Source organism: Pseudophryne corroboree, chromosome 1, assembly GCF_028390025.1.
Source record: "Pseudophryne corroboree isolate aPseCor3 chromosome 1, aPseCor3.hap2, whole genome shotgun sequence".
NCBI classification, from domain to species: Eukaryota; Metazoa; Chordata; class Amphibia; order Anura; family Myobatrachidae; genus Pseudophryne; species Pseudophryne corroboree.
In genome coordinates this window covers 612,114,477-612,126,633 of record NC_086444.1, presented here as the reverse complement: position 1 = coordinate 612,126,633, position 12,157 = coordinate 612,114,477, and the positions used below count along the sequence as shown (strand labels likewise).

The following is a 12,157-nucleotide window of genomic DNA, read 5'->3' as shown; positions in this document are numbered from 1 at the left end:
CTTCCAGCTGCATCTGTTGGACAAATGGTCCCGGTTGCATCTTCACATGCACCAGAATATACGTCTGACGCCAAAAGCCAGGATTTCTCTTCTGTGGTGGCTTCAGACTTCTCACCTGACCGAGGGCCAAAGGTTCGGGTTTCAAAATTGGATTCTGCTAACCACAGACGCAAGCCTCAAAATTTGGGGAGCAGTCACCCAAGGGGAACAGTTCCAAGGAAACTGGTCAAGTCAGGAAACCATTCTTCCAATCAATATTCTGGAACTAAGGGCCATATACAACGCCCTTCTACAGGCATCACATCTTCAGGATCACACCATTCCGTTTCAGTCGTATAATGTGACGGTGGTAACGTACATAAACCGACATGGCGGAATGAAGAACAGAGCAGCAATGTCAGTGGTAACAAGTATTCTCCTCTGGGCAGAACGGCACGCTGTGGCATTGTCGGCAGTGTCCATTCCGGGAGTGAACTGGGAAGCAGACTTCCTCAGCAGACACAACCTTCACCCGGGGGAGTGGGGCCTTCACCTGGAGGTGTTTGGGTGCTTGATACATCAGTGGGGAATTCCACAAATCGACCTGATGACCCCTCGCCTCTAACAAGAAGCTCAAGCGGTAATGTTCCAGGTCAAGAGACCCACAAGCAGTGGCGGTGGACTCTCTTGTTGACTCCTTGGGACTACCAGGTGGTGTACGTGTTTCCACCACTTCCATTGATCCCAATAATTCTCAAAAGAATAAAAAGGGAAAAGGTTCAAGCTATTCTCATTGCTCCGGACTGGCCAAGAAGGGCCTGGTACGCGGATCTACTGGAGATGCTCCTAGAGGACCCGTGGCCTCTACCTCTTCGCAAGGATCCTCTACAACAGGGGCCGTTCATCTATCAAGACTTACCGTGGCTACGTTTGACGGCATGGAGGTTGAGCGTCAAATTCTAGCCCGGAAAGGGATCCCGGACAGGGTTATTCCAACCTTGATCCAAGCCAGAAAGGAAATCGGAATGATTTGAGCCTTTACAGGATGTTGACGTCAAGTTTCTTACGTGGAAGGCTGTCACATTATTGGCCCTGGCTTCAGCAAGGCGTGTGTCGGAGCTCTCACAAAAGCCCCTATTTGATTTTTCATGAAGATAGAGCTGAACTCAGAACTCGTCAGCAGTTTCTTCCTAAGGTGGTGTCTGCGCTTCATATTAACCAACCTATTGTGGTTCCGGTGGTTACCGACACCTCTGCTACTTCAGAGTGCTTGGCTGTTGTTTGGGCTTTGAAGATCTATGTGAAGCGGACAGCTCGTCACAGAAAATTGGACTCGCTGTTTGTTCTCTATGAGCCCAATAAAATTGTGTGTCCTGCTTCAAAGCAGTCTATTGGTCGCTGGATCAAGCTTACTATCCAGCATGCTTATTCTACGGCAGGTTTGCCGGTTCCAAGATCTGTACAGGCCCACTTTACTAGGTCGGTGGGTTCTTCCTGGGCGGCTTCCCGAGGTGTGTCTGCTTTACAGCTCTGCCGAGCAGCTACTTGGTCAGGTTCGAACACGTTTGCCAAGTTCTACAAGTTCGATACTTTGGCCTCTGAGGACCTTCAGTTTGGTCAATCTGTTTTGCAGGAACCTCAGGACTCTCCCACCCGGTTTGGGAGCTTTGGTATATCCCCATGGTACTAATGTGGACCCCAGTATCCTCTAGAATGTAAGAGAAAATAGGATTTTAATTACCCACCGGTAAATCCTTTTCTCGTAGTCCGTAGAGGATACTGGGCGCCGCGTTTTTTTCCGCTCGTGTTTTCCTGTACTGTTACTTGGTTCAGTATTGTTGTTGGTTCAGCTGTTGCTGTTCCTGTTCAAGTTTGGTTAGCATGGCTTTCCTCTTGTTTGTGTGTGCTGGTTCGAATCTCACCACTGTTCTTTTTTTTTAATTGTGTAATTTTTATTGGAAATTTCAAAAGTTACACCCAGACATTAAAGAGGCATATGAATTGTAAGGCAAACATGAGGAATAATACAGGAGGGCATAAACAGTGTATAAATGACAAAATAAAGATTAGCCACCAAGCCATCGGACATGAGAAATGGAACAATAGCAGGATATAGTAAAAACAATGACATACAGAATACCCCAAATCAAACACGGATAAATTAATCGCCACCCGAAGGTGCCATTCGGGTGTACACATGAGAGAACCAGATTTATAATGGGGCATAGGTGACATACCATAAATGAAAATATAAATAACTCACATCCATCAGAATATCAAAACAAAAAGCCTCACATTCCCCCACACCTCATATACCCTAACCTACAAACAAAACAAATACACAAAATAAAATAAAGACACCCAAAGCAAACCTCCCAATAACCCCCCACCCTGTATAACCTAACCCCAACCTAGGCATACCTGGATCCCCATAAGAACCCCATCCCTAACTACACTACACCTAAATGCCTAACATCCCCCCACACCCCAACCCCATAACACAGGATAAGTATACCGTATAATTGACAGGGGCAGCTAAAATAAATGGTCATAAACTAAGTGGAGCAGGTTACACCCGCAGAATAGTAAAGTAGTATGCAAATACGGAGTTAGCTGAGCTTAAAGACAGAATATAAATATAAATGGCTGTGGAACTTAAACAAGCGACCACAGACTAAGTATGTCAAGCTTCTCTGACAAAATGGTAAAGTGCACACGTTCTTAGATACAAGGAGCTGGAAAACAGACATAATACTGATGTAACACTATATTAAGGGCCATACACCAGTTAGAACAGGATCCTCTCGGAAAGTAAGTGTTACACGCAAATATTTAGCTATAATGAGCACGAGGATAGCAGAACAACAAAACTGTAGCTACAGGATAAGCACACAATATACTGTAAATGAAAGGGGCAATTAAATAAAAGACCATAAGCTAAATAGAGCAGGTTATACCCATAGAATAGTAAAGTATAATGCAAATACCAAGATAACTGAGTCTACAGAACAGACATAATATAAAGAGAAGTGGCTGCGGCATTAAAATAAATGACCACAACCTATATATGGGAAGTTGCTCCTACAAAATAGTGAAAATGCACATACAGTAGGTTTAGGTGCACTGAGCCAGAAAACAGACAAATAATTATATAAGTGACAATAACACTAAATAAATGGCCTTAAACATTAGAGCAGAATTCTCCTGGAAAATAATTAGTTGTATGCAAATATCTAGACTGAGCGCAAAAATAGCAGTATAACACAACTGGAACTATGAAAGGACATACAAACAATATGAAATTACGCAGTAGCTAACGAGAATCAGTATACAGAACAGAGCACAGTAAGGGTCTCAGCAGCCAGTGATATGGTTCCCAGTCCCAAGGTGAGCAAAATCAGTCCGGAGGATGAGTCCACCCTGGAACAAAGTAATCCAGCCAAATGACAGTCCCTCGAGAGTGGGCAGAAGGATAAACTGTGCCATCAGCCGTCACACACATCTGTGTCAAAATAAACGTATAGGGACAAGTGGCAGCTGAAGAAAACCGGATTAGGGACAAAAACCTCCATCCGCGGGTTACACCGAACCACTGTTCCAAATAAATATTAGAGTGGAAAGCCATTCCCTCTCGCGGACTGCCAGCAAACTGGAGGATGTTACATCGCCATTCTCCCTCTTCATCGGATAAGTGACTCTGTGTGACTGCAGATTGAATCTTCACGCGGGACCATGGAATCACCACTAAAGAAACAGAGGCCGCTGGAGGATCCACACGCGCCATCACCAGCCGTAGTTTACTGTGAATATGCGTAAGGTCATCCCTCAGCTCCTCCAGTCTATAAGTAATTCGTTGCTCGGAAGAACCCACAGCGGTAAGCACCTGCTGTAGTGTAATAGTAAGTGGTGCAGATAAAGTCTCACTAAGGGGCCCTGAGAGCTGCTGCACTGAATCAGGATAAAAGGACATAGAAGCAAAGCCATCCTGCTCACCAGCTACAGAGTTGTGGTAGAATTCACACATTATGACAAAGCTGGAGACAGAGCACAGAAATCCACAGGATGCTGCCACCAAAACCTCTGCAGAGCACACTGGCCCCAGCAGCTGTGTGAGGGCAGAGCTGCAGCAGGAGTAACAGCCACACTGAGAGCAGAGTCTGTCTCAGGATCCAGTCACAGACTTCACCAGCCAGTAAGTTAGGACTCTTGGCACCGAGGATCCCAAAATTCACACTGCAGGAGCAGAGGGGAGTACTGCACTCCTGCAGAAATTTTCAGCCACAGCACACCAGAGAAACAGGAGATAGATCAGGATATTAGCAGGAGCTCTGGCAGGAAGCTGCCTACACCATGCTGTGTCAAGCCACGCCCCCCTCACCACTGTTCTTTAAATCCTTCTCGCAAAGTATGTCAGTCTCCTCAGGCACAGTTTCTAGACTGAGTCTGGTAGGAGGGGCATAGAGGGAGGAGCCAGCGCACACTATTGATTTCTTAAAGTGCTCAAGGCTCCAAGTGAACCCATCTATACCCCATAGTACTAATGTGGACACCAGTATCCTCTACGGACTACGAGAAAAGGATTTACTGGTAGGTAATTGAAATCCTATTTACTTGCATATAGAATGTGGAATACGACTATACAAGATGTACAGTGCAGTAGGGCACAAATTATACTTTGGCAAAACTTGTGTTATTTCTTAAAGGAAAAACATAATAAATTTCAGCAACATTGCAGTGTCTGTCTTGGCATGTGTATCACCTTGCTATTAACAATGCCTTCTTATTGCATTCCAGGATGTGTTTGGGTTCTTCAGCAGTTTGGACACTAAAGGCACCAGTTACAAATATGAGGTGTCAATAACAGGACCTGCTCTGGAGCTTCACAACTGTATGGCCAGACTCCTTGCCCACCCCCTTCAGCGCCCATTTCAGAGTCACGCTTCCTACAGTCTCCTAGAAGAAGAGGAGGAGAGTGCAGAGAGTGAAGTGACTGTGTGAAAGTGTGTAGTGTGTATCACAAGCTATTGTACCACCTTGTCGCTTTCAGGTTAATAAAATAACATTTTTTAATATAATTGTAATTGTTATAGTCATTTTTTCTAGATTGTATTTATTTCTGCAGCGGGGTACACGGTGTTCCACAGGGAATACATTGGAGGTGTAGAGTTTGATCTTGATCCAGAGGCACCAACAAGCTAAAGCTTTGACTGTTCCCAGGATGCATTGCGCCGCCTCCTCTATAACCCCGCCTCCGGACACTGGAGCTCAGTTTGTAAGTTGGTGCCTGCATAGCAGGTCACCTAACGGGGGGGGCTGCGCTAGGCAGCCCTAAAAAGAGCTTTTTAGAAGACTTCAAGGGCAGCAGCACTTCCTATGTCATTCTGACATGCTGTGCTGCGGCTCCATCACCTCCCCAGCAGCGCTGCATACTTCCGCGGACGATTCCCGGGTACTTGCTGCGGAGGCGCACCGGTTCACAGGCACACCACCGCTGACGCTCTCCAGGATCGCGTGGCTGCACATCGGGGAGGAAGTAAGAGGGTCCCCCAGGTGGGACCCGCCGGTAAATCACAGCCCCAGGAGACGGCCTGCGCCGCTGACGTGGACACTACTGCACAGGGACCCCACTATATCCACCACGGCAGGGAGCACAGGTCGGATTTTAAAAAATCAGTTTCTGCAGTGGGGTACACTGGGGTTCCACAGGGAATAACATTGGGGTGTAGAGTTGGGTCTTGATCCGAGGCATCAACAGGCTAAAAGCTTTGACTGTTCCCAAGATGCACAGCACCGCCTCCTCTATAACCCCGCCTCCGTGCACAGGAGCTCAGTTTGTAAGTTGGTGCCTGCAGTGCAGGCAGCTAACAGGGAGGGTTTCGCTAGGCAGCCCTGAAAATTGCTTTTTTAGAAGAAAGAAGACTTCAAGGGCCGCAGCACAGGCACTTAAAAGTGCTATTTGTCAGTTTGACATATCGTGATGCGGCTCCCTCACCTCCCCCAGCAGCGCTGTATACTCCCGCGCCCTGGTTGCTGGGTACTTACAGCGGAGGGCTCCGGTTTCTCTTCAGGCACACACATACTTGCCGCTGCTCTCCAGGATCGCGTGGCCGCATTACAGGGAGGCGGTAAGAGGATCCCCCAGGAAGGACCTGCTGAAAACCGCGATCCGCCGTGGTCTCTAGGAGATGGGCCGCGTGCGCTGGCGTGGACACTGTGACTGTACAGGGACCCCACTAGACTACCAGGGCAAGGGGCACAGGTCTGATTACCTCATAATCTAGTTTAATAGGCTCCGCAGTACCCGGAGGTGAAGTCCAGCAAGGGGATAAGGCTCTGACCTGTAGCCCCTCTCCCAGCCCCAGGCGCCATTTACTGTTCCCGCCCTGGAGCTGCATCTCTGTCTCCCTCACTCCCTGTCAGTGATTGGGCGCCATTACACACATGCTGCGCTGATTCTGGGACTGCTGGGCAATGTCTCCTCTGTAAACCCGCCTGCCTCATCAGCGCTGTGCATTTACAGGACACTTAAGTATTCTACATGTCATTTAGACAGTGTTAAGAACAAGTGCATTACTACAGGGATATTTAGTACAAGTATCCTGTGATATACATCCAGTCTTTACTGTGCATTGTTATATCTATATACCTATATAGCCTTAGTGGTACAGTTTGTACTTAGTATTGCTAGTCCAGTGCAGTTTTATTGTTGGTAATAATTTCTGCATTGTACAGTATATGTGACTGAGTGTGTGCCTATTGTTGCTGTGTGATCTCTATTTCGTGTATCCCACACATATTGCTATCCCAATATTCTGTACCCTGAGGGGGGCTAAGTGCGTCAGGGTTCTCATATAATATAGTGTTTCACAGGATATACTACATTGGTATTTTTCTCTGTTTTACAGTAACCACATACCTCTTAAATCCTGTTTGTGCTCTGCTTTGCAGTCACACTATACAGGGGTTTTTTGTCAGGTAATTTGTCTGCTTATATTGTACTATTACGCCCTAAGGTTACGCTTACATATAATGTCTGCTAAACAGGGGGGTCGATCTATGGCTGATCCTGCACCATGCAGAGCTGACGCCGCTGATTATTCAGAGGAAAACATAGCAGCTGAGGGTTCAGGTACTGGGGGTTCTAGACCCCATGGTCAGTCTGTAGCAACGTGGGCAAATCAAGACCCACCTTGGGCTGCTTTCTCTGTTTTACTGACTACGCTAGTAACTAGACTTGCACCCCCTATGGGACCTCCTGTGCCATTACAGCCACATATTGTCCCTGCAGTTAATCCGCCATGGGCAGATACTCTGTCTTCTCAGTTACAGCAATTAAATCAGTTTCTGGCTAAGCAAAATCCTGACTCCCGCCCGTCTAAGACCAAGGGGTCATCTAAACGGGCCATTACTTCCTCACAATCCACACGTGTTTCGGATACCTCATCCGATGAAGATGGAGTTTACACTGACCCCTCAGACACTGATGCAGATGTTTCTGATGGGGAATCTCTGACACAAGTGAATGTTCCTGACCTCTTGGAGGCTATCGGGCTGATTCTTCAAATCGATGATGACGAAGAGCCTCCAGCTACCTCCTCGAAACCAGATAAGTTTAAACGTCAGAAGGTTACTAAATTAGTTTTACCTCATTCTGACCACTTGGTTGACATTCGTCAGGAATCCTGGGAAAATCCAGGAAAGAAATTTGCTCTGTCCAAAAAGATGATAGCCCATTATCCCTTCGCTGCAGAGTTAAGTAAAAATTGGGAAACCCCTCCGCCGGTGGATTCACAAGTCGCACTACTGGTGGTGTTCTCTGCTCTTCCTGTCACTACCGTCACCTCGCTGAAGAAACCGATGGATAAGCTTTTGGAGGGTTGCTTGAAGTCCATTTACACGCTTGCTGGAGCTGTACATAGGCCCACTATTGCGGCCTCTTGGGCTGCTAAGGCTATAGAGGCCTGGGCTCAGGAAGTTGAAGCGGAACTACCATCTAATTTTCCTGATAATGCTAGACAGTGTCTTTCATACATTATTTTAGCCTCTCATTATATTCATGAGGCGGCATCTGATGCAGGTATCCTGGCTGCCAAAGCGTCTACTACGTCTATTCTGGCTCGCCGGATCCTCTGGTTGCGGTCCTGGTCTGTAGATCTGGACTCTAAAAAGACCTTGGAGGTGATCCCTTTTAAGGGAAACATTCTTTATGGGTAAGATCTCAACAAGATTGTTGCTGACTTTGCTTCAGCTAAGACTGCATGTCTGCCTAGTACTTCTCCTTCGGCTCCGAAGGCTGAGTACTTCCTTTCGTTCCATTCGATGTCCAGGTAAAGTAAAGGGTCAGGCATACCCGAAACAGATTTGCACTTTCAAAACCCCTAAGCCCAAACCTAAACGTGCCTGGGCTGCCCGTCAGCCTGCTTCCAAAACAGACAAGCCTGCTGCAAGACGGGGCGGGCCTCCCCTGGGGGATCCCAGGGTGGTATGACGACTTGTACGGTTTGCTCAGGCATGGTTACAGACCACTTCGGACGCCTGGGTAAGGGAAGTCGTCACTCATGGATATGCCATCTCTTTCAAGAAACGTCTCCCTCGTCAGTTTTGCTCAACAAACATCCCTTTGGATCGCGTAAAAGAAAATACTCCATATGGTGGTACAATCTCTCCTGGATACAGGAGTGTTAGTACCGGTGCCTCTGGCTCAGAGAGGCAGGGGGTACTTTTCCACGCTGTTCCTAGTCCTGAAACCGAATGAGACCCCTCGGCCTATTCTCAACCTCAGGTCTTTGAACAAATATGTGAAAGTTTCCTAATCCCGTATGGAAACACTTCGCTCTATTGTTCTGGCTTTGGAGCCCAAGGACTATATGGTGTCCCTGGACATACAGGATGCTTACCTGCATATTCCTATTGCAGTGTCGCATCAGCAGTACCTGCGGTTTGCTATTGGCAACCTATATTTTCAATTCCAGGCCTTACCTTTCGGTCTGACCACGGCTCCAAGAATTTTCACCAAGGTCATGACGCCTCTACTCCGCCGTCAGGGTATCGGGATCCTGCCGTGTCTGGATAACTTGTTGATCCTGGCGAACTCTACAGAGGTTCACCACTGTCATCTGGAATTGACGGTCCAATTCCTGCAAGCCCACGGGTGGCTCATCAACTGGAAGAAATCTTCCCTGGTCCCTGCTCAGAGCATGGTGCACCTGGGAGCACTATTGGGCACCCACAACCAGTAGTTGTTTTTGTCTCCGGAAAAGATCCTGAAACTTCAGGACAAGATAAGATGCTTCCTCTCTCGCCCACGTGTGTCTATACACTCGGCGATGCAAGTACTAGGCCTCATGGTTTCGGCTTTCGACATGGTAGAGTACGCTCAATTTCATTCCTGCCTCCTGCAGTAGTTGATACTCTCCGAGTGGGACGGCCTGCCTCACCGGATCAGGACCCACATGATCTCCTTGACTCCGGAGGTCCGCCTGTCACTGAGCTGGTGGCTACAGGACCAGCAACTGAGCAGGGGTTGTCCCTTCTTGATCTCCAACTGGGTCCTTCTGACGATGGATGGCAGTCTGCGGGGCTGGTTCGTGGTATTGGAGCAACACTCTCTTCAGGGTCGGTGGACCAGGGAGGAATCTCTCCTCCCGATAAACATTCTGGAATTGTGGGCAGTGTTCAATGCATTGACCCTAGCCCTGCCTCTAGTACAGAACAGGTCTGTTCAAGTACAGTCAGACAATGCCACCACGGTGGTGTACATAAATCATCAAGGCGGCACTCAAAGCCGCATGGCAATAAAGGAAGTATCAAAAATCCTTCGTTGGGTGGAACGCCATCTGCCAGCCATATCAGCAGTGTTCATTCCGGGAGTCCTCAACTGGGAAGTGGACTTCCTCAGTCGTCTGGATGTACACGTCAGAGAGTGGAGTCTTCACCAGGAAGTCTTTCAACTCCTAGTGGACAACTGGGGCCTACCAGATGTAGACCTGATGGTGTCTCGACACAATCAAAAGGTTCTGTTCTTCGGAGTAAGGACAAGGGATCCTCAAGCAGCGTTTGTGGACGCACTGGCAATTCCATGGAACTTTCGGCTGCCATACGTGTTCCCTCCGGTGTCACTTCTGCCCAGGGTGATAAGGAAGTTCAAGCAAGAAGGAAGAATACTACTTCTAATCGCTCCAGCGTGACCCAGATGGCATTGGTTCTCAGTCCTGCATGGTCTCTCGATAGAGCATCCTCTTCTACTTCCGCAATGCCCAGACCTCCTCATTCAGGGCCCTTGTGTCTACCAGGATTTGGCCCGGCTGGCTTTGACGGCATTGCTCTTGAAGCTGCCAAACTGAGGGCCAAAGGGTTTTCCGAGGCGTTCATTCAAACTATGTTGAAGGCCCGTAAACCGGTTTCGGCTCGGATTTATTATAGGGTCTGGAATTCTTACTGCACCTGGTGTGCGACTAACCATTATGACGTATAGAAGTTCGGTACTGCCAAGCTTTTGGCTTTCCTGCAACAGGGCCTGGACTTAGGCCTTCGTGTTCATACATTCACTCAGGGTGTTTTACGGATTTAACCTCCCTATGTCCCGCCTGTGGCTCCTTGGGATTTGTCGGTTGTTCTGGACGCCTTACAAGTGTCTCTGTTTGAACCTCTTGAGTCTGTGTACCTTAAGTAGCTTACTCATAAGGTCCTGTTCTTGCAGCCTACTGCCTCTGCTAGACGGTTTTCAGACTTGGGTGCCCTGTCCTGTCGGTCACCCTTTCTGATTTTTCACTGTGACCGGGTGGTTCTTAGAACTCTATAAACAAACAGAGACCGACAGCAGCCGGAGAAAGACAGGGATTGCCTTTTTTGGAGCACTCTTTTAGATAATTTAAATTCAAATTGATATGATTAGTATTTTAAAATGTAACTTTTAATATTACTCTTTAAAATAAAGGGGGTGAAAATTAATTCACAACTATCATAAATATTGTCTAGTATCCCCCCAAAAAATTATTATTAATTAATAAATCCATATATGGCTGTCTTGACAATTCAATAAATCCATATATGGCTGTCTTAACACTTCATATAATTAACATTATGGTGAAAAAAACTTTTTTTGGGTGTGAAAGAAATATTAATTCTATATATATTGAATGATTCCCATATCTTGATTCTCTCAGTCAACAACCTAACATGACATAATCAAATTGTGTAATGCTCATTAATGCCACTAACGAATTGTATAAATCACAATGCTTCTTTCCATAGGGCTCAATATATCCAATTCTTTACTGAGTCCAACACATCATATATAAGTGCTACATAGAGCTCTAATCCATTAACTTGTCTGTATGAGAAAACACGATATTATTAGCCACAATTCTTACATAAACATAACACTTGGTATCATAAATGAATTAATAAATGTATTGAAATTTACCAGGCGCTCAGATGGTTAACGCAACGCCAGATAGTTCAACTTATATCTCTGAGTTAATATCTGTAAATAGCATATTTGTTACCAATACTTTGATACTCTATGGTTACAAATAATGCGACTGTTATCACTTCTCACTGTCTGTAAATATAACACCTTCTACACTTAATACAAATGCTACCAATCTTGTAGCGCTTATGGTGGATGACATAGGTGCAATCAGTTCTCACTGATTATAAGCACAACACTGTGCGCAGTTGTCAATCCCCATCGCGCTGAGCCAATAATTGCACTGGAGTTTCACAGGTACCCAAATGACCAGCACAGCGCCTGACAATTTGACCTATGTCTCTAAGTTCAAATCAGTGAGCAGCAAAATGTTATAAAACAATTCTTACATAAACATATTAATTGGTATCATACATGAATCAATAGATGTATTAAAATTTCACAGGCGCTCAGAAAATCAGCGCAACACCGGACAACTTAACTTGTGTCTCTGAGTTCTGATTAGTGAACAACGAATTCGTTGTCAGCAACTCGATACTCTATTTATGGTTACAAATAATGCATTTGTTATCACTCCTCACGGTCTGTGAATATGATACCTCTGACACCTGATACAAATGTTACCATTCTTGTAACGCTTATAGTAGATAATCTATAGGCAGTCCGTTCTCACTAATTATGAGCGCGGCACTGTGCATAATTGTTAATACCTATCGTGCTGGGCTAGTGAGTATATTAGAGTTTCAC

At 46.3% G+C, this 12,157-nt stretch overlaps 1 protein-coding gene across 5 annotated transcripts in view; it reads left to right on the top strand.

The window, feature by feature from the left end:
- The window catches only part of BABAM1 (BRISC and BRCA1 A complex member 1), a 117,259-nt gene extending 112,205 nt beyond the window's left edge, over window positions 1-5,054 (top strand). For all 5 annotated transcript variants that reach the window (XM_063914396.1, XM_063914393.1, XM_063914395.1 and 2 more), the window contains one exon: window positions 4,774-5,054. In XM_063914396.1, the coding sequence (XP_063770466.1) occupies window positions 4,774-4,977 (204 nt within the window). In that variant the 3' untranslated portion in view covers window positions 4,978-5,054. The remainder of the gene's footprint in view (window positions 1-4,773) is intronic.
- Window positions 5,055-12,157: the final 7,103 nt, after the last annotated feature.